Here is a 23,478-nt window from a genome sequence, read left to right as displayed (position 1 = left end):
GACTGGTGGTACTGGGCGGGTATACTACAGTGTAGTAGCTATTAAACACACCATGCAGTCCTGTCTGAAGTTGCTGACATCCTGGGTAGAGCTGACTGAGATAGAGGATGCAGGAAAAGCAGGAGGAGGAGGAGAGTAAAAGAGGACAGGAGAGGGGGCAGATCTCTACTATATTGGATGCCAGCTGCACTGAAGCGGTGGTTGCTTCAGAGCATTCAGCTAACAGTCCACCCACCCAGTTACAACCAGGTGGACTCTCTACCCACCACTCCAGATCCCAACCATAGAAATAAAAACACTAGAATGAAAACACCCGCTAACCACCAGCCCCACCCACCCTATCCCACTGGCCATAGACAGTCATGTGAGCCAGGACCAGTAATATTCATACATAGTGCTGATGCAACTGTGTTTTCTATTAGCAATCAGTGGTATAGTCAACTGTTCATGAGCACTATGGACAAACTACGTTATTCTCTACAGCTAGTGCAATTATGAAAACTGTTGGAGAGAGGAGGAAAGATACACATTGGACAGAAAATTCCAGATGAACTATGTCCACTGCTGCAATAGAGCTCAGTGCAACAAACCCCAACACTTCCAGTGAGAGATGGTTTGAATCTGTATCTCTGTACCTCGCAGCTCAACTGCATGCATGTTGAGGGGAAATGAGAAGGCATCACATAGCCATTCATTTCAAGAACAAACAAGTCTAAACTCTAAACAAGCCTAAACTACTGTATTTAACCCCTTTGCAGTGCTCTTGGCATGAACATGATAGGATCGGTAAAGACCGGTCTGCTTGAATGTTTACCCCAGATTTGATTTGAGGAACGTAAAGTAGTCATATCTGGAATGTGCGTGCCATGCTCTTGCCTATGGAGTTGAGAAATAAGCTATTTTCCCTTACATAATGTCTAAGCAGGTCGTTGGCAGAGATATTTCAAAATGTAAATCAATATTTGAATTGTCAATGACCTGTGACATGGGGACCTAGGGGACATCTTCATACCAAGGCAATATGTTGCTGATGCACATAACTCTAAGGTGAACTAGTTGAATACACACTCAGGGACATAGATAGCAGCCATCCATGACGGGGTGGAAAAACTAGGCATTGTTGGAAGGTTAACTGATAGTCCTGCTACTGGCGGCAGATTTGGTACTTTGGGAATTTGGAGGTTGACATTTGGTATTTGGAGATTCACATTGGGCAGATTACTTGTTAAGCTCCTGCAGAAGAGACAGACAAAAAGAACAAAATAAATCCAGAACAGTGGTAATGTAGACACTGATGCAGATCAAAGCCATGTGACACTGTACAGTCAAAGTAATCAAATCCAGAACACAAGTGGAAAAGTCACAAAGAAACCGATCATCTTCTGACATGATACATGGTATGTAAATACCACACATAAACAAGAGCAACAGCTAGAGAAGCAGATGTTTTCTGAAGCACATAGAAAAAGAGGACCTACTACATTCAGAATAAGCGGTGGATTTCAGAGACACAGAGACACATAGAGTATAACAGCAGTGGTGAGACAAAACAGCAAAGTTATATAAACACAAGACCTATCGTCTAGAAATATGCATTTTCCTTTGAGGTTTAGAGCTTTGTAAAGAGCTTCCTTTATGAAGAAAGCAAAGCTAAATGTAAATGGAATGACAAATCAATAAGAATTACTTACAAAGTGAAAAAGAGCAAATTAGAAACAAAAACAACACCGGAGAGCTTCTGTCCCTAGCGACATTTCAAAGCACAGACTATGAACGTTAGACCATGAAACAAAAACAACACCGGAGAGCTTCTGTCCCTAGCGACATTTCAAAGCACAGACTATGAACGTTAGACCATGAAACAAAAACAACACCGGAGAGCTTCTGTCCCTAGCGACATTTCAAAGCACAGACTTTGAACGTTAGACCATGAAACAAAAAGGATGGAAATATTGGAGATTGACTTCAATTAAACAGAACAATACACTCTAAAGCCTAGAGCTTCTGACAATAAAACTAATAGTTTTAATAATACCTTATCGTCGTACCATCATATTCAGGTTTAATTTGTTTCTGAAGTTGGAATCACTGATCTCCAAGGCCTTTGTATCCTAATAAAAGTTGTATTAATGCCTATCGGGATATGTTTTCCTCATCAGAAAAGAAACTCTGACTGAGGAGTGTGGTGAGGCAGTCAAATTTCATTAAGGAGTGAACAACATGAGGTATAGTAGTCTTGTAAGAGTGTCTCTATCCTGGCCTCTCTAGCCATCCTAAAATAGCAGACAGTTAGTGAGAGGGTGGATGGTCCCTTACTTTACAGGCACCCAGGACTCTCCCTCACACCCCCTGGTGATAGACTGAGCGATGGAGGACTCCATCAGGTCTACATATCTAACCACCAGGGGAGAATAGAGGTCCTGCAGGTGTTTGTGGAATTTCCCATTGCACAGGTGATCTAGAAGCAGAAGAAGAGAGAGAGAATAAAGAGATTATAGCAATAAACATTGTTTAATAGTTATATTGTTAATAAACATCATAGAAGAGCAGTGATTTAGGCAGAAGATGGAGAGAGAGAATACAGTATTGATATTATAACATAAATGTCACAAAGGGGCAGGACCAAGCAGTGTTAGTATAGCACAGAACAGTACATGTTTTTGAAAATAATCTGTTCTGAATCACTGTTTCCAAGGTGCTATTCCTGGAGAAATGCCACAGCCAGCTTTAGCTGTTTAAGATGGGTGAAAACTGGACTTTTGAGTGGGTGGTTAATCTCTTTCACATTCCAAGATATGACAAGAATCTAACTTGTTCCTTAATGTTTATTGGAGAAGGCCATTGGTGTATATAAGAAGAGAAACAGGAAACGTACAGTCCGTGCGGAGGAAGTCATTAAGCAGCTGGAAGAGAGGGAAGCTGTCCCAGCTCTCAGGAGACTGGATCTCCAGGGCAGCGTCCATGTCCACAGCGTACATGGCCAGGAAGGTCTCAGCGTGCTCCGTCATCAGGTCAGACCACCAGGCAAAGGCCTAGACACACACACACCACAGACAGGACAGAGACAGAACCAGGGAGGGGGTGAATGTTGAACACAAGCCCCAGTCAGGGTGTGAGGATATGGGGTAGAGCAGGCTGGACAGCGAGGGGGCAGAGCAGACTGGGAAGGATCACACACGTACTGGAGCTAATCAGAGCTCTAACAAACCCCACACCAGCAAAGCACTGTGGACTGATATTATGTGTAGGTAAGTAGGCACAGTGTACTTGGATTGTTGGCCGTTAAATGTAGTGACTTTATGTGGTTAACTATAGTAATGGATGTCTGTAGCCTTGCAAACCCATGTGTCCTCCAATAATGAGTAAAACCAATCCACAGCTCTTGCTGGTGAAGACTAAAGGGGTCTGGGCTGCTTAAAACCTTAGCTAGCCTCCCACCAATGTGAGAAGAACTTTACAATACATTTATACACAAAGCCAAAAATAGCATGATGATATCATAAAGCTGAGTAATTATGTTGTATTCAGTAATTATTGATAATTCATCTCTAGATTGAGGGAGGGTCACAGCCTGGCGGGGGAAGGGGGGTGCCTTAGGTACCTTTTCTCATGCAGACTGATGTGGAAAACTCCCTACATGCTTTTCTCTCCAGGACCAGGAAGGAGCTCGGGTTTCCACCATTCACATCATTGCCATACCAACCGAACACTCCTCTGTAGATGTGAATGTGACACAGGTCATGTCCATGCACTGCACACTGCCATATAATAGGAAGTAGGCACACTGACCGAAGACTGCAGCACATAGCTTCTCTACTAACTACAGGGTCTTCAGAGGGACAATTTGTGAACAGACCAAGGTACTTGATATGGGTCTCCGCAGTTATTTTCAGGATGACTAGTTAGGGGGAACAATGCTACTTAGTAGGTCAGAAGGAGGTATTTATCCATGTCTGTTTTCATTAACCTTTCTGTTGATGTTGCTCCTGTGCTCGCAGTCTTGGCTCTGCTTATTTGCTCATCTTTGGAAAAACTTGACATTTGACAAATTCCAAAAGGGGAAACTGATTCAACTGTGAAAAGCTGAATCCTTCCAGTTATGTTGCATGCTTTTATTCCATATCGAATCAATATCCCCTGAAAAAACATTTGCCATAGGGGGACTATAGCTAGCCTAGCGCAGTGGTACGGCATTGCAGTCAAGTCCTCACTTACCTACTGTCTGCCCAGTTACCTGCCCACCCCATCCAAGACTATTTACAACACTATAAATCATTAGTGCTATAGTACACGCAGCAGACCTGTGCAAGCTCCATCATCATACACAGGGCAGGGGGAGTGAGTGTGGACTCAGGTTATAGTTCCAGGAAGGAGGGATGGACAGGTAAATTGGAGGCTCCATCCTACTGTATGTTGGGGGAGGGTAACCCAGGCAAGGCCCAGGCCTCTACTGCAGACCCAGGCTCAGTGCTCAGGCTCAGCCAGAGAGGGTACAGGCTCTAGTGCTGCAACAGGCACCATCGTTCACAACAGGCTCAAAGGAGAAGTTCTGGAGGACTGTACCAACACTTCAGAGAAAGTGGGCAGGGCATTTTAGTGGACATGCACAAACAGGGGGGATGGGGTTCTCATTCAACTTCACCACGTACCTCTTTGCCCTGCAGGGAGCGAATATCACCGATCATACAGACAGTGAAAACACAGGGAGATGTACAGGATAGTAAACAGTAGTGTATCTACAGTATCAGGCATTCCTATAAAGGGTTTCTGAGTGGTGGAACAATTCTAAGACGGGAGGAGGGATAGAGCAGAGAGATGGAAGAGGAGAAGAGTGTTCTACATTTTCAAAGAGTGTGAACCGTAATTTGAAACCCAACTTAAAGCTGAATGGAGGGAGGAGAGGAGAGATTCATGGTAGAGTTTTGGATTGAATCAAACCTTAAAAGAACCACAGAGAGAATACTGTGGTATATCGCACTTCAACATGCTGCTAGAGAAAAGAAGACTAGTCTTTATGGCCCCATGGACATGCTCTATGATCAAAGCGATGTTGTGCCGCCTATAGTATAGTGGAGCTTTACAGATTCAGCATGTTAGCTGATGTTTCTGCACCAACACACAACAGCCACCCATCCCTCTCTAGTGTATTCCCCTCAGCCTTACAACCCTAAGGGCAGCCCTAGTTTCTGTGCAAGTCAACATGCGATAGATAGGGAGAGGAGGTTTGTGATGGGACTGAAGAGAAAGGTAAATAATTATACTGTACCGATTGATCTCCAGAACTTGTGACTGCAGCCTGTCAAGCATATGTCAGAGAGATAGAATAAATCTGCTTATCTGGATTCATCTTATCGATCCCATAGGATCACCTATAGATATGCTATACATGCTCATCATGCTGTTTGTTTACATTAGTTTATTATACTTTTAGGAAATACAAAGGAAAGGGAAAAGCTATTTAGTGCTGTTTCTATTTCATGATCCAATTTCTCAGCGAACACGGAATGACCATGCATCACCTACAGTTCAGTACGACTAGGAGCAGCTAGCCTACATTAGAGCTACCTATACTCTTCTGTTCTCTACTCTACTGTACACACTGGGCTGAAATCACCAAGGCATTACCATCTTTCAAGGCAACCAATGTTTTATGTAACATTGTACCACCAGGGTTATGAATGATGAAAAAGTGAAGGGAACTGCATCCTTCCTACTTTAAAATGCCTCCTTGGGTAGAAATAGTGCCCTGGTACAATGTTAACATTCATCTCCCATTAAGGATTTCTGGCTGTGTATTAAATATTTGATAAAAAATGCTTCCATACACAAAGACAGCATCATATATAAAGGTGTCAGGAAGGAATGGACTAGCTCCCTCCTCCATGCCCCGAAGGAGGTGTCAGAGGAGGTAAAGAAGTGACATAGACAACGAAAGGGATGAGAGAAGAAGGAGAGGAGGGGTTACACACTCACCTCCGCATGATGTTCCTGGTTCTGCTGGAGGACCTCTATGACGAGCTCGGCCAGGCGAATAGTGTCCTCCAGTTTTTTGGCGGGCGTGACTAACTGGCCTACGTTCTCTGGAGCAGAAGGATTGGAGGGGGTTAATCAGTCAGAGTGGGGTAGCTAACAGAATCTGTTAGAATGTTTTTTTCCCATCGATATCGTTAACTCCAGAGATATGTTAAATGAAAGACACAAGTGCTCTGGGTTCTCTCTGGCGCACACAGACCACACAGACCAACAGCACTGAAGATGAGAGTATCATGATTTCTAAAGCATGCCCCCAATGAACTGGTACGAGTACATGGTGTGTACACAGTCAGTGTGAGGTGATATGGGACAACACAGTCAGGTAGAAGTGAAGGACTAAATCAATCCCATGGAGAAAACACATGCATTGTTATACTATCATGCAAAATGCTCCTGTGCTCTTCGTGCTTTTGTTGCTTGTCATTTTCAATGTTGAGTTTGTAACAGATATCACTGGTAAGATCTAGGGTGTACCTGGACACTTTTTCAGATACATATTATCTGCTGACATACAATTGAATAGACAATTGATTATGGTGAAATGAGGCATTCAGAACATTAACAATAATGTGGCAGGGTAGCCTAGTGGTTAGAGCGTTGGACGAGGAACCGGAAGGTTGCAAGTTCAAAACGCCAGAGCTGACAAGGTACAAATCTGTCGTTCTGCCCCTGAACAGGCAGTTAACCCACTGTTCCTAGGCCGTCATTGAAAATAATAATTTGTTCTTAACTGACTTGCCTGGTTAAATAAAGGTTAAAAAAAACATCAGGACATTTAATTGGACGAGGAGATAGAACTGTACAGAGTTAATATTGGTAAATTATCATTTCATCATATCACATCTGTCTAAATGTTGAAATGATACTTTCAGTGTAGCCTATTTATTCTCATAATGTTTTAGTCACACGTCATATACTCTATGCCAGGGATCATCAACTAGAATCAGTGGCGGGCCAATTTTCTTCTGGAGCGGATGGTCGGGGGGACGGAACATTATTTCAAATCATTTGTAGACGTCAACTTGACCGCAAGAAGCACAAACTAAACAATGGAAAATAATTTCATGAATGCATCTACAGGATATATTATCCAGTATGTTGTTATAAAGTAATACAATCACGCCACAAATATTAGTGTGCTAAATGTTGCCATGCCAAGACATGAGGACGGATTTTAAAGGGATTTATGTGTGTTTACATGATGTTTGTATTGCATGTGTGTGTGTGTGTGTGTGTGTGTGTGTGTGTGTGTGTGTGTGTGTGTGTGTGTGTGTGTGTGTGTGTGTGTGTGTGTGTGTGTGTGTGTGTGTGTGTGTGTGTGTGTGTGTGCACGTGCGTGCATGCATGCATGAGTGCACCTGAGTGTGTGTATGTGTGTTTAGGGTAGGTGTGTATTGGGGCTAAGCTAAAAGTCAAACAGGGCTTCACCTGGATCATTTGGATCCGGCTTTTTATCTTTCTCAACTGGAAAGAGAGAGTGAAAAGAAAGACAAGAAAGAGAAAAGAGATATTTAGGTTCATAACACCATGGTTATTAGTTTATCTTCCAGAAGAGAGAAATAATATGTCATGCTTTACGCTACTTTACGCTACTTTACGCTACTTTACGCTACTTTACGCTACAGTAGTTGAGTGTGTTAGGTAGCTACAGTAGATGAATGTGTTAGGTAGCTACAGTAGTTGAATGTGTTAGGTAGCTACAGTAGTTGAGTGTGTTAGGTAGCTACAGTAGTTGAGTGTGTTAGGTAGCTACAGTAGTTGAGTGTGTTAGGTAGCTACAGTAGATGAATGTGTTAGGTAGCTACAGTAGATGAATGTGTTAGGTAGCTACAGTAGATGAATGTGTTAGGTAGCTACAGTAGTTGAGTGTGTTAGGTAGCTACAGTAGTTGAGTGTGTTAGGTAGCTACAGTAGTTGAGTGTGTTAGGTAGCTACAGTAGTTGAGTGTGTTAGGTAGCTACAGTAGTTGAGTGTGTTAGGTAGCTACAGTAGTTGAGTGTGTTAGGTAGCTACAGTAGTTGAGTGTGTTAGGTAGCTACAGTAGTTGAGTGTGTTAGGTAGCTACAGTAGTTGAATGTGTTAGGTAGCTACAGTAGTTGAATGTGTTAGGTGGCTACAGTAGTTGAATGTGTTAGGTGGCTACAGTAGTTGAATGTGTTAGGTGGCTACAGTAGTTGAGTGTGTTAGGTAGCTACAGTAGTTGAATGTGTTAGGTAGCTACAGTAGTTGAATGTGTTAGGTAGCTACAGTAGTTGAATGTGTTAGGTAGCTACAGTAGTTGAATGTGTAAGGTAGCTACAGTAGTTGATTGTGTTAGGTGGCTACAGTAGTTGAATGTGTTAGGTAGCTACAGTAGTTGAATGTGTTAGGTGGCTACAGTAGTTGAATGTGTTAGGTAGCTACAGTAGTTGAATGTGTTAATGGTAGCTACAGTAGTTGAATGTGTTAGGTAGCTACAGTAGTTGAATGTGTTAGGTAGGAATGTGTTAGGTAGCTACAGTAGTTGAATGTGTTAGGTAGCTACAGTAGTTGAATGTGTTAGGTAGCTACAGTAGTTGAATGTGTTAGGTAGCTACAGTAGTTGAATGTGTTAGGTAGCTACAGTAGTTGAATGTGTTAGGTGGCTACAGTAGTTGAATGTGTTAGGTAGCTACAGTAGTTGAATGTGTTAGGTAGCTACAGTAGTTGAATGTGTTAGGTGGCTACAGGAGTTGAATGTGTTAGATGGCTACAGGAGTTGAATGTGTTAGGTAGCTACAGTAGTTGAATGTGTTAGGTGGCTACAGTAGTTGAATGTGTTAGGTAGCTATAATAGTTGAATGTGTTAGGTAGCTACAGTAGTTGAATGTGTTAGGTAGCTACAGTAGTTGAATGTGTTAGGTGGCTACAGTAGTTGAATGTGTTAGGTGGCTACAGTAGTTGAATGTGTTAGGTAGCTACAGTAGTTGAATGTGTTAGGTAGCTACAGTAGTTGAATGTGTTAGGTTACAGTAGTTGAATGTGTTAGGTAGCTACAGTAGTTGAATGTGTTAGGTAGCTACAGTAGTTGAATGTGTTAGGTAGCTACAGTAGTTGAATGTGTTAGGTGGCTACAGGAGTTGAATGTGTTAGGTGTGTTGAATGTGTGGCTACAGGAGTTGAATGTGTTAGGTAGCTACAGTAGTTGAATGTGTTAGGTGGCTACAGTAGTTGAATGTGTTAGGTAGCTACAGTAGTTGAATGTGTTAGGTAGCTACAGTAGTTGAATGTGTTAGGTAGCTACAGTAGTTGAATGTGTTAGGTGGCTACAGTAGTTGAATGTGTTAGGTAGCTACAGTAGTTGAATGTGTTAGGTGGCTACAGTAGTTGAATGTGTTAGGTAGCTACAGTAGTTGAATGTGTTAGGTAGCTACAGTAGTTGAATGTGTTAGGTAGCTGTTAGGTGGCTAGTAGTTGAATGTGTTAGGTAGCTACAGTAGTTGAATGTGTTAGGTGGCTACAGTAGTTGAATGTGTTAGGTAGCTACAGTAGTTGAATGTGTTAGGTGGCTACAGTAGTTGAATGTGTTAGGTGGCTACAGTAGTTGAATGTGTTAGGTAGCTACAGTAGTTGAATGTGTTAGGTAGCTACAGTAGTTGATTGTGTTAGGTAGCTACAGTAGATGAATGTGTTAGGTAGCTACAGCAGTTGACAAAACTCCACAGACATACAGATTGGCACAGACACTCTGAAACGCTGAGACATTAGCCTGAGGAGAAGTCAACATTAAAGAAGCAACAACAACAGGATGCAGTTAACAGTAACAGACAGACAGCTTTAGACCATCATGAACTTAGACATAAGACAAACAACAGCTGCTTGAACCAAAGACAGGACACACTGACCCGTGGTGAGTTGAGCTGAGTTAAAACATATATTATAGGAACTCTGTCTGCGTACACACAATCCTATCTGCCCTCCTGGTATTGTAGATCTGCCTGCAACTGTTGCTCTGTTCTATGGCCTCCATCTCTGTCTCTGGCAGTGACATAGCATCATACCTGTCTGTCCCAGCGCACAGCTCAGCGTTGCGAGCATACCAGACACTGACACATGATCAGACGACTGAAGAAGGTAACACAGAAGCAATGTAAAAAATGCATTCAAGTCACATGAGTGGGCATGGGCATATGTCCAACCAAAAGAAAGAAGCTTACAGACCAGACCGACAGATCATTCATGTGGGTCACAGATATATGGGTAACTGTAGGCCCCTAGTAGTACTGGCTTCTCAGACAGACCTCCACAGACCAGACTGACTCTCTCTCTCCCCCCACTCGCTCTCACAGACATGAGCGATAGACCAAAAAAAAGCACAAAGGAGGAAGGAGGAGTGGACATCTCTGAGGGGAGTGAGGAAGGGAAGGAGGGAGGGGTTGATGTGGTCAAAGAAGGTTGAAAGAGGGAGGGAGGAGAGACAGGGAAGGATGAGGCAGGTACTCACGGATGGTTAAATCCATCACTTGTGACGCCAAGCAGAAGACAGGGTGCTCAAACATTTCCCTCTTTCTCCCTACAAAAGAGGAGGATTGGGACATGCAAGAGGCTGGGGTCAGAGGATAGGGTGAGAGGTTAAAGGTCAGAGGAGATGGGAAGGTAGGGAACTGTCCTGGGTCATGTTCATTAGGGCACACCATAGCAAAACTTTTTGTAACAGAAAACAAAACAAAACGTTTCTTATTGGACATGTCCAGGTAGATTTTCGCTGTTTCAGTTTGTTTTCCTCCATTTGGTGGCCTAATGAACACAACAATGGTGAGTATTGACTTGGGTTTGGACTATGGATGACTGGGTCCAATAGCGATTGTTTTAGGACTATTTTCTTGATATTGGACCAATAGCATCACAAGGACAGGTGGACAAAGTCTACCTGGTATATTTTCAAGATAGTAAGGGATAAACACCCTAGTACCTTTGGCACCCTAGAAATGTCTTTCTATGTAATGACTACACATGTTGGATCAACCTGTTGACATGCATGTCAATGCAAGCTGTGCATATGACTTCATAGGGAAACCAACATGGTGTTATGCAAGCAAGAACAGAGTACTGTATATGGCATTTGCAAAAGGGCTGTTTTTAAGGTAAAGTGTGATATGTAGTGGCTAGTCCATGCCTATGAAGACAAACCTTTCCATAATGTCCTGTAGCACATGCAGGTGACAGATGCTGGGTTGTCTTTGTCCAATCCCAACATTCTTTTTCATTGGCTTCAAAACCAAGTATCACAGTAATGTGAGGTGATAAATGTGGTGAAGCCAATAAGAGGAGAGGGAGGAAGAGGACAGCAGAAGACTAGGGAGAGGAGGGCAGTGGTCCGCCGGAGGAATAAGACAAAAGGGAAGGAAAGGGAGAAGGAGAAAGAGGGCAGAAATGAGAGGGAGAGAAGGACAAGGGTCCCTAGGAAAGGAGAAGAAGAAAGGCATGGCCAAGTAAGATTTATTTGTATAAATCTTAGATTGTAGGCCCTGGAGTCTAGGGAGGGAGGTTCTCTTCAGGGGAGAAATGATTCTAGCTACTGATTATCTTAACTGCATAATGTAGATCTATAATATATACTGCACACTATACTGTTAAATCACCATATGCCATAGGCCAGGATACAGCTAGAGTCAAGGTACAGCGAGATGGGGGCCAGGCCAGTATATCAACAGGGCATGAATCCAAAACTTTGGATTTGAATGCATTTTTACTCACAACACCTATACAGAAAGCCAACTTCCCTACAGTAGAGTACAGTAGAGTACAGTTCAGTACAGTACAGTAGAGTACAGTAGAGTACAGTTCAGTACAGTACAGTACAGTAGAGTACAGTAGAGTACAGTACAGTAGTGTACAGTAGAGTACAGTAGAGTACAGTACAGTAGTGTACAGTAGAGTACAGTAGAGTACAGTTCAGTACAGTACAGTTCAGTACAGTACAGTAGAGTACAGTTCAGTACAGTACAGTAGAGTACAGTTCAGTAGAGTACAGTTCAGTAGAGTAGAGTACAGTTCAGTAGTGTACAGTAGAGTACAGTTCAGTAGTGTACAGTAGAGTACAGTTCAGTAGAGTACAGTTCAGTAGAGTACAGTTCAGTAGAGTACAGTTCAGTACAGTAGAGTACAGTAGAGTACAGTTCAGTAGTGTACAGTAGAGTAAAGTTCAGTAGAGTACAGTAGAGTACAGTTCAGTACAGTAGAGTACAGTAGAGTACAGTTCAGTAGTGTACAGTAGAGTACAGTAGAGCACAGTTCAGTAGAGTACAGTTCAGTACAGTTCAGTACAGTAGAGTACAGTAGAGTACAGTTCAGTACAGTAGAGTTCAGTACAGTACAGTTCAGTACAGTACAGTAGAGTACAGTTCAGTACAGTACAGTAGAGTACAGTTCAGTAGAGTACAGTTCAGTAGAGTACAGTTCAGTAGAGTAGAGTACAGTTCAGTAGTGTACAGTAGAGTACAGTTCAGTAATGTACAGTAGAGTACAGTTCAGTAGAGTACAGTAGAGTACAGTTCAGTAGAGTACAGTTCAGTAGAGTAGAGTACAGTTCAGTAGTGTACAGTAGAGTACAGTTCAGTAGTGTACAGTAGAGTACAGTTCAGTAGAGTACAGTTCAGTAGAGTACAGTTCAGTACAGTAGAGTACAGTAGAGTACAGTTCAGTAGTGTACAGTAGAGTACAGTTCAGTAGAGTACAGTAGAGTACAGTTCAGTACAGTAGAGTACAGTAGAGTACAGTTCAGTAGTGTACAGTAGAGTACAGTAGAGCACAGTTCAGTAGAGTACAGTAGAGTACAGTTCAGTACAGTAGAGTACAGTAGAGTACAGTTCAGTAGTGTACAGTTCAGTACAGTAGAGTACAGTTGAGTACAGTTCAGTACAGTACAGTAGAGTACAGTAGAGTACAGTTCAGTAGAGTACAGTACAGTAGAGTACAGTTCAGTAGAGTACAGTTCAGTAGAGTACAGTTCAGTAGAGTAGAGTACAGTTCAGTAGTGTACAGTAGAGTACAGTTCAGTAGTGTACAGTAGAGTACAGTTCAGTAGAGTACAGTTCAGTAGAGTACAGTTCAGTACAGTAGAGTACAGTAGAGTACAGTTCAGTACAGTAGAGTACAGTAGAGTACAGTTCAGTAGAGTACAGTAGAGTACAGTTCAGTACAGTAGAGTACAGTAGAGTACAGTTCAGTAGTGTACAGTTCAGTACAGTAGAGTACAGTTGAGTACAGTTCAGTACAGTACAGTAGAGTACAGTAGAGTACAGTTCAGTAGAGTACAGTTCAGTAGAGTACAGTTCAGTACAGTAGAGTACAGTAGAGTACAGTTCAGTAGTGTACAGTAGAGTACAGTTCAGTAGAGTACAGTAGAGTACAGTTCAGTACAGTAGAGTACAGTAGAGTACAGTTCAGTAATGTACAGTAGAGTACAGTAGAGCACAGTTCAGTAGAGTACAGTAGAGTACAGTTCAGTACAGTAGAGTACAGTAGAGTACAGTTCAGTAGCGTACAGTTCAGTACAGTAGAGTACAGTTGAGTACAGTTCAGTACAGTACAGTAGAGTACAGTAGAGTACAGTTCAGTAGAGTACAGTTCAGTAGAGTACAGTTCAGTACAGTAGAGTACAGTAGAGTACAGTTCAGTAGTGTACAGTAGAGTACAGTTCAGTAGAGTACAGTAGAGTACAGTTCAGTACAGTAGAGTACAGTAGAGTACAGTTCAGTAATGTACAGTAGAGTACAGTAGAGCACAGTTCAGTAGAGTACAGTAGAGTACAGTTCAGTACAGTAGAGTACAGTAGAGTACAGTTCAGTAGTGTACAGTTCAGTACAGTAGAGTACAGTTGAGTACAGTTCAGTACAGTACAGTAGAGTACAGTAGAGTACAGTTCAGTAGAGTACAGTTCAGTACAGTAGAGTACAGTTCAGTAGAGTACAGTAGAGTACAGTTCAGTAGTGTACAGTAGAGTACAGTTCAGTAGAGTACAGTAGAGTACAGTTCAGTAGTGTACAGTAGAGTACAGGTCAGTACAGTAGAGTACAGTAGAGTACAGTTCAGTACAGTACAGTAGAGTACAGTAGAGTACAGTTCAGTAGTGTACAGTAGAGTACAGAACACCACAGCTAAAACAGCCTGCCTGAAACAAAGGGGAGAGAAATGGCTGAGTGACAAACAAGTGACAACCAATCTGTCAAATGAAAAAATACTGCATAGGCTGCTCCTCTTGAATTCATCATGTGAGAAAAAATGTAATCCACATCTCTGGTAAAAAAAATTAAAAAAAGATATATCAGTATGTTTCTTCAGTACTTGTTTTCTTGTCCAGGTTAATTTGGAAATAATTCCCACTGTAGGATGCTAAAATATGAATCAAAGTGTAAAAGACACTTCTGAAAGAGAGCAGAATGGTTGACACGCTTGTTCCACATAGACACTTCCAGAATGACTCAAAAGTCACTAAATACTGAAAGAGGTCATTATTTAAGTTACAATCATCAAAAGAAAAACAGTCAGTTACATGTTTCAAAACAACAACAACCTATAATTTACCAACAGAGGTAAATGCTATTGCATTCTGAAGGTGTGTCTATATATGTAAATGATGGATAGTTAATTTACCAACAGAGGTAAATGCTATTGCATTCTGAAGGTGTGTCTATATATGTAAATGATGTTTAGTTAATTTACCAACAAAGGTAAATGCTATTGCATTCTGAAGGTGTGTCTATATATGTAAATGATGGATAGTTACCTTCCATTTGAGCGTATTCTGTGATTTTAGCGTAGTTGAGCTGAGCAGCCTGCTCCAAACATTTACGGATGACTCCCTTCACTTCCTCTTGTGGGACGGGAGTCACAATGTCCTTCATCAGCACCTGAAAGTGAGAAAAAGGGCAGGACAAGTCTTCCTTAGAGTCTCGCCACTGAATTACAGTTGACCTTACAATAGTTTTCATTTTCTATTTTCTTTTTCAAGCGTATATATGAGATTATATGAGCAATGAGATGTGAATCGTTCATGACCTGCAAAGTTTCTGTAAAATGAGAATCATTCATGACCTGCAAAGTTTCTGTAAAATGAGAATCATTCATGACCTTCAAAGTTTCTGTAAAATGAGAATCATTCATGACCTGCAAAGTTTCTGTAAAATGAGAATCATTCATGACCTGCAAAGTTTCTGTAAAATGTGAAGAAAAGATTGTAGTCATCTAAATGTACAAACCCTTTCCAGCAAAGACAGAGTGGCCTTCAGGGCTCCCTCTGGACGGCCGAACGGGAAACAATATCTACAGGAAGATAAGAGAGTAGAATCACAATGAAATTAAACTCACTAGGGAGCAATGAACAATGATGAACAGAACAATAGATGAGGCCTGATAGTTGTATGGAAGGATGACCAGTAGGAAGCAGTCACCTGAAGTTAGTGATCTGGTGTTCCAGGATCACCCGCAACCGCTCTTTGATTTCTTCAAAGCGCTCCTTCTCATCCACCTTCACTGTTCCCAGTCCATCAGGCCTGAGGATGACATCATACAATACAATACAAACAAAACATAAACACAACATCAGCCCAGCCAATCATGCAGTTGCAGAGCCACCAGTTAGAGCCCCTACAAAAAGGAACTATACAGCAATTTACACCAAAACAGTGTCATAATTTAGGTCTCCATGATTGTACTGCTGCTTGTGTGAGTGAAACGGAATCATTGTTCAGCATGTTTACTAACCTTCAATGTTTGTTATTGTACAGTACAGTATCTTACCTGATGGGCTCTTGGATGATTTGGATTCTCTTTTCTTTCTAAACCTCATATTTTTTCTTCCCCGTTTAGAGCCCACAGCCCCTGGTCCTAGGTTCTGGTGGACGCCAGGACCAAAGGGTCCCTCACAGCCCATCAGTGGCCCCCAGTAACCTCTGCCCTCTCTGACTTTATAGGGATGCATGGGAGGATGAGCAACATCTACATAATGAGACTAAACAGGGCAGCAAAAGACGAGGACAGAAAATAAGAGAAAGAGAAGAGGAATAGTGGAAGACAAAGTATATGTATCTGGTTAGTAAGAAAAAGAGATGACAAAATGATAACATGCAGTACAAAATTATAACATGATAACATACAGGACAAAATGATAACATGATAACATACAGGACAAAATGATAACATGATAACATACAGGACAAAATGATAACATGATAACATACAGGACAAAATGATAACATGATAACATACAGGACAAAATGATAACATGATAACATACAGGACAAAATGATAACATGATAACATACAGGACAAAATGATAACATGATAACATACATACAGGACAAAATGATAACATGATAACATACAGGACAAAATGATAACATGATAACATACAGGACAAAATGATAACATGATGATAACATGATAACATACAGGACAAAATGATAACATGATAACATACGGGACAAAATGATAACATGATAACATACAGGACAAAATGATAACATGATAACATACGGGACAAAATTATAACATGATAACATACAGGACAAAATGATAACATGATAACATACAGGACAAAATTATAACATGATAACATACAGGACAAAATGATAACATGATAACATACAGGACAAAATGATGATAACATGATAACATACAGGACAAAATTAACATGATAACATACAAAATGGACAAAATGATAACATGATAACATACAGGACAAAATGATAACATGATAACATACAGGACAAAATAACATACAGGACAAAATGATAACATGATAACATACAGGACAAAATGATAACATGATAACATACAGGACAAAATGATAACATGATAACATACAGGACAAAATGATAACATGATAACATACAGGACAAAATGATAACATGATAACATACAGGACAAAATGATAACATGATAACATACAGGACAAAATGATAACATGATAACATACAGGACAAAATGATAACATGATAACATACAGGACAAAATGATAACATGATAACATACAGGACAAAATTATAACATGATAACATACAGGACAAAATTATAACATACAGGACAAAATGATAACATGATAACATACAGGACAAAATGATAACATGATAACATACAGGACAAAATGATAACATGATAACATACAAGACAAAATGATAACATGATAACATACAGGACAAAATTATTACATGACAACATACAGGACAAAATGATAACATGATAACATACAGGACAAAATGATAACATACAGGACAAAATGATAACATGATAACATACAGGACAAAATGATAACATGATAATATACAGGACAAAATGACCAAAATAGTAATAAATCATATGCAAAACATTCATGACAATAACAATGGGAAATCCCAAAACAATAAGAAAAGATGCTCGGATGCTGACCCTTGTCTTCTCTCACTATGACCAGCTCTTCTTTCCTTCCTTCCTTCTCTTCTTTTGTCATTTGAAGACATTTGAGTGCATATTGGATGTCTGAAGTTTAGCCATCTCTCTTGCCATGGACTATGGTGGTGATTTACAATAATGTGAGTAGGTTGCCCTGCCTGAGACATATAAGCCCAGTGCTGCACTTTGACCTTGAGCATTTCGTCTTGGTCCAATGTGAAGACTTTGTATTAACGAGAGATCCAGGTTGAATGGGGTGTAGACTTTACCTGTTTCCGTGAACATGGGATGCGCAGAAAGCAAAGCTGTAGTGCAGCAGGGTGGGGTCGATCATGGCTCCTCTGTCTGCCCTCTCCAGCAGGTCGCCTAGGTAACCCAGGTGTCTATGACACCCACGCACGCCATTCCTGGAGCAGTACTCATCCAGGACAAACACCTGGCCCGGGCTGAACCATCCCTTAAACACCGCGTAAGAGAGTTTTTAGCAGGATAGCACCATTATCTCAATCACAAACAAACACTTGTCCCAAACTGAACCATGACCTTGGTGCTATCATCCCTCTGTGAGAGAGTTTGCAATAGCGATGGAACTTAGGCATACGGGTGTTTTAACGATGCATCTTTCCTACAATGGCCGAAGATGTAACATGTGTTTCCCAAAACACCACGCATAGAGACCGCTTACTGAATACGTCATTGAGGCATAGTATCGACGCTTAAAGGATCAAAAGAAAGCTCTCAGATCAGCTTTCTCCAATCAAATCTTACCTTACCATTAGAATTATTCCACAATAATGACTACAGATCAGCTCCTAGAGAGATATTATCACCCATGGCTGCACATATTGAGGCAGCTTATTCTAATTCTTACTCTATAATAATGCACTAAATCAAGATTTGGCACATCATTGGGCACCTGTTGTTACACATCATTAAATATATTGAGGCAAAAATTATAGACAGCAGTCTACAATTAGCAAAATAGAAGTCAATTGAATGCATCTAACGAAATGACGCACGTAGCAGTTCTACAAGTGCTCTGAGGTAGTCGCTAAAGAATGAGCGCTTTCAAGTGCTCTGAGGTAGTCGCTAAAGAATGAGCGCTTTCAAGTGCTCTGAGGTAGTCGCTAAAGAATGAGCGCTTTCAAGTGCTCTGAAAGAATGAGCACTTTCAAGTGCTCTGAGGTAGTCGCTAAAGAATGAGCGCTTTCAAGTGCTCTGAGGTAGTCGCTAAAGAATGAGCGCTTTCAAGTGCTCTGAGGTAGTCGCTAAAGAATGAGCGCTTTCAAGTGCTCTGAGGTAGTCGCTAAAGAATGAGCGCTTTCAAGTGCAACTTAAGTAACAATGGTTTTGGGAAACAGTTTGGAGATTTGGTCCTATGAAGGTTCTTACGATGAACTTAGCCTTAAGATGCTTTTGGGAATCCATTTTAGTACTGTGGGTACGGAGAAGGACACTCACCAGGCAGCAGAAGGTGTCATTGAGCCTGTGGTCCAACGTGAGCCTCTGGACGATCTCGAACAGGGAGGCGTGGTCAAAGCTGCAGGGGTTAGCCGAGATAAACTCATCCATGCCGTGTTTCTGAGCTCTGTCTGCGTCTGTGTGTCCAACCAGCCAACCAGCCAACCAGCACAGGGGAAAGGACAGGATTCAGAGGAAGAGGGCATCAGTGAAGCACAGAAAAATAGTATAGCATGTCTCTCTACCTCAACACAGTTCAAAACACTGGGCCAGTCTGACTAGAGCTCTTGCTAGGGACAATTCTAAACACTTACAGCTTTACATGATCAACTTGCAGCTTTTTGCTGTATGTGTTCTTAACATTTCAATTGCTACCATTTCAGGCATCTTAGATCCAAAACGTGTATTGAGGAAGTTGTGGGTTAAATTGAATAGGATGAAAATCTCATTTGTAATGTGTATTCAATAGATTCTGCCATTCGAGAATGATTGGTGAATGTCACTCAGTTCCTGACCAATGATGGGTCGTGTGCTGAAAAACAAAAACAGAAATCAGAGAACAGAGTGATTTCTTAAATGATTGAGATGAACAAATAGCTCTGGTTTAAGGATGAAGGCTAGTCGATTAAAAACTGTAAGAGGAGAGTGTTTTCTATTCTACAGGGAATAAAGGTTTCATAAAGGTTGGGTAGCGGACACGCTAGCGTCTAAGGAACTGCTTATCTTCTTACAAATGCATTCTGGGAGCTGGTCGAGTAACGAGTGCCCATGTTTTGACGGTATTTAATTAGTGTTGTATGATTGTTAAATGTACTTTAAACTGGAGTGTATAAGTTGAGGACAGAGAACCATAAGAAAGTACAGGAGACACTAGCATGTATGACTTTCTGAAATAACAATATGTTTTCTGTCTGACATGACAATGACTAGAATAATACAGTCATTGATGAGAAGCCTAAAAGCAGAATATCACCAGTACCTGATCAAAAATGAGACAGACCTACATATTCCTCCCATTTCCCAGAGATACATAATATAAATAGTCAGATCTCGATCAGTGATGAGATGAGGTGTGCATGAAGAGGGGTACTCAATATAGAGACAAGAGTGGGGTTGATGTTCATGTTCTCCTCAAGGTGGGTGAGTGACAGATGCCATGTCCAATTGTGTGACACTGAAAGGAGTGAGGATGACGTGAGGGGGGCGGGGCGTGTGGATAGGGGAGTGGGCTTGGCTGGGAGGAGGGGTACTATAGCAACACTAACTGTCAACTCAAGTGACATCTGTCAGTCCCATGTTCATAGAAAGGGAGAGATACAAGGAGGATGGAGGGCCACGGCTGAGGATAGCTATAGGTTCATTGGCTTCTATAGTGTAAAATTAGGAGATGTTTTGTTTCTTAATCTTTTAAATGAGTGGACTAGACCAAAATAATATGTATCCCTGGTTTCTCTAGGAACTGAATAAAAAGTCCCTACCACAAGTTAACAGGGATAGAGGGGTAAGCACACAGGGTAAGAGACAGATGAAAGCCGGGGTGAGAGAGGGGTGAGAGAGGGGTGAGAGAGGGGTGAGAGAGGGGTGAGAGACATGGAAGAAATTATAGATGTGATAGAAAAAAAAACGTAGGGGGAGATAGAGTTCAAAAGTGAAGGGTGTGAGAGTGGGATGAAAGGAGTAAGAGGAAACAGAGGGTGAAAAGAGAGAGAGAGAGAAAGAAAGAAAGGGACTGAGAGAACGACTGAGACAAAGGGAGAAAAATAGATGAGGGACAATCAGACTACCATGAAAGTGGGCGAGGAAGTGATAGTAGAAGTGTGGGAGAGTTACAGGGGCAGGGAAGAGTGAGGGTGAGAGAAAGTTTGCGATAAGGGCAGAGTGAAGGTGCGATGTGTGATAGAAAACGCTTGAAGGTGGGCGGGAGGAAGGGGGTGGGGAATATCTTTTCTGTTTGTTTTAAATGAGAAAATGGAGTTTTATTTTGGAATAGACTGAATGGACTATAGGGGGACATTATCACATTTTGTGAGTTCTTATCGGTGATGACGTCATAATCTAAAGACAAGATGATTGATTCAAAAGACTGGATTGTTTTTCCATACTGAACATAAGCAAATACTGTAATTAATAAATACTCACTGACAAGATAGAACAGTTTGACTTTTCATTGTGCTTTCAAAATGTTAAATCATGCATCTGCAGATCTAATTTCAACATTTCTATTACATTTTTTGGGGCATTCCTTTTTCTCTTGGCATTTGCAAGTTGACAATACTTGAGTATGTTGCAGTGTATTCATGATCTTTATAGAGCACAACTAACAGGCATACCAACTACCGGAGTATCTCTAACAGAGTAGCAATACAATTTGATGCAGGTACATAGGTATATAGCATCAAGCCGACAGATGCAAAAACTAGATCATTCTTTTGGAGATGGCAGGGGGGGAAAAATATTAAAATCCTGTAATTCCGTCAACGGAATAATACATAACAAAGGTGTTCCCCAATTCAGGCAATCAAAGGGCAATCAAAAGAAACCAAAATGAGATTTGTTCCCTGCTAAAGGTGCTACTATGGGGGAATAGCTGCTGTCTACAGGCCCATCTACTAAGGGGTTTCATCCAGAGTATTGTTTGGGAAGGGGTGGCAATGGCTACTTCTTGTGATTGGCATTCAGAATACTCCGCGTGCATATTTGCCAACTCTCGTGAATAGAGCACTAAAGAAAATGACTCAAAACAATTGAGCCCTCGATAGTAAAGCATGACCCATGTTAGTATAGAGGAATCAGGTTACCCTGCTAAAAGGGTCCAAACTAATCTCAACCAAAACGTCCAACGTCATAGCTTTCCAACTGCTCTACTCTTTGAAAAATGGATTTAACAATATGGAAATGTTCAATCATTTGTTCATGTTGTGGAAAGCTTTTTCTAAAACAAAACAAGCTTGATTACAAGTCCTGAAGTTATTTTAGGAAAAAATGGGACTGTCCACTACTGCTCTCTGAAACGCAAATATATTTGAAAAATGTATTGAATTTACATAACTGTTGATGGAGTCACAACTAGCAGCCATTTTGTGGAATTGTATTTTCTGATGGCATCATGCCACATTGGGTGATCTCTATGCTTTACTCTGAGGGGTCCTTGAACACCAATAAGATTAAGGAGAGAAGGCAATTATGCAAAAAAATCATAATAATAACCATCATATAAAGTAGAATCATTACTGAGCCAAATTATAAGCCTAAGAATGAAATACATGCATCCTAAACTGTCAAGAATGTAAGCTAATAGGTACTTAAAACTTCAAATTGAGAAGAAATCATACTTAAAAAGACATTATCTACTAATGTCTAAAGACATGAAGCGAGGAGACTTAAGAGGGGGAGGAGGAGGATAGGGAAAAAGGAGAGAAAGCACGTTGCATTTGTCAGATAATCGTCGGGGATTATCTGAGCTGTGCCGGCTACAGGGAAGCACTTACCCTTAAGTCCAGCTAGAAGACAGCGGGGTAAGAAGGGACAAACCAGAATAACATAAAGACTAGCAACAAGGCTGGAGGAGAGCAAACACGAGATACCCTGACCTAGCAGCTGCAATACTAAAGAGGGGTAACAAGCAAAGCATGAGGAAGAATAACACAACTCAAAAAACAACAACCTGTACCAACATGGGAGAGAAAGAGAGAAAGATAAAGAGAGAGAGAGAGAAAGTGAGAGAACAGAAAGAGAGTGAGAGAAAGAGAGAGAGAATAGAGAGAGAGTGACAGAGAGAAAGAAAGAAAGAAAGAAAGAAAGAAAGAAAGAGGGAGAGAGAAAGAAAGAAAGAAAGAAAAGAAAGAAAGAAAGAAAGAAAGAGAGAAAGAAAGAAAGAAAGAAAGAAAGAAAGAAAGAAAGAAAGAAAGAAAGGAAAGAAAGAAAGAAAGAGAGAAGAGAAAAAGAGAGAGATCGATGTAGAGTGAAAAGTATACAGGGAAAGAGTGAAAGAAAGAAAGATTGATTGAGATATATAATTAAAAGAAAGAGAGAGAGAGAGAAGATCAAGAGAAGATTGAGGAGAGAAGTAGTTAAGGGTTCTCATCACTCTGCTGCAGTTGAATTAGTCTGGATTCTGATCTAGTTCTATCTTATTCACAGTACTACCTCTAACATATATTATACATTACCATCACAATATGATAGATTCACTTTGCTTTCTCCAGATTATACTAACTACACTCTTGGTAAAAAGGGTTCCAAAATGGTTATTCGGCTGTCCCCAAAGAAGAACCATTTTTGGTTTCTCGTAGAACCCTTTTTGGTTCCAGGTAGAACTATTTTGGGTTCCAAGTAGGACCCTCTGCAGAAAACGGTTCTAAATGGAACTCAAAAGGGTTCATCCTGGAACCAAAAAGGGTTATCCAAAGAGTTATCCTATTGGGACAGTTGAAGAATCCATTTAAGTTCTAGATAGCACGTTTTTTCTAAGAGTGTAGAGGAGCACTAGAACAAACACTTACCGGCTCCAGCAGTCCAACACCACCTACTACTTCTAAGATGATGATGTGTAAATGCTGCCAGTATCCTCTTATGAATCTATGAGGAAAAATGGAT

The 23,478-nt window shown here is 41.0% G+C and overlaps 1 protein-coding gene across 12 annotated transcripts in view; it reads right to left on the bottom strand.

Annotated features, from left to right (window-relative positions):
• Nucleotides 1-23,478, bottom strand: part of LOC124029232 (calcium-dependent secretion activator 1-like) — a 176,884-nt gene that overhangs the window by 13,029 nt on the left and 140,377 nt on the right. The window contains exons 12-24 of one of the 12 annotated variants that reach the window (XM_046341013.1): nt 22,371-22,382; nt 18,883-19,019; nt 17,691-17,878; nt 15,444-15,545; nt 15,252-15,315; nt 14,780-14,903; nt 7,462-7,497; nt 5,974-6,080; nt 5,267-5,296; nt 4,650-4,658; nt 2,876-3,032; nt 2,317-2,458; nt 1,069-1,233 (exon numbers count right to left, since the gene is read on the bottom strand). In XM_046341013.1, coding sequence (XP_046196969.1) covers nt 1,069-1,233; nt 2,317-2,458; nt 2,876-3,032; nt 4,650-4,658; nt 5,267-5,296; nt 5,974-6,080; nt 7,462-7,497; nt 14,780-14,903; nt 15,252-15,315; nt 15,444-15,545; nt 17,691-17,878; nt 18,883-19,019; nt 22,371-22,382 — 1,273 coding nt within the window. The remainder of the gene's footprint in view (nt 1-1,068; nt 1,234-2,316; nt 2,459-2,875; nt 3,033-4,649; nt 4,659-5,266; nt 5,297-5,973; nt 6,081-7,461; nt 7,498-14,779; nt 14,904-15,251; nt 15,316-15,443; nt 15,546-17,690; nt 17,879-18,882; nt 19,020-22,370; nt 22,383-23,478) is intronic. The other 11 variants (XM_046341047.1, XM_046341027.1, XM_046341020.1 and 8 more) reach the window with 11 other exon arrangements.

This window comes from Oncorhynchus gorbuscha, linkage group LG03 (genome assembly GCF_021184085.1).
Source record: "Oncorhynchus gorbuscha isolate QuinsamMale2020 ecotype Even-year linkage group LG03, OgorEven_v1.0, whole genome shotgun sequence".
Classification (NCBI taxonomy): domain Eukaryota; kingdom Metazoa; phylum Chordata; class Actinopteri; order Salmoniformes; family Salmonidae; genus Oncorhynchus; species Oncorhynchus gorbuscha.
The sequence above is the reverse complement of the archived record's forward strand: the minus strand, read 5'-3'. Positions and strand labels throughout refer to the sequence as shown.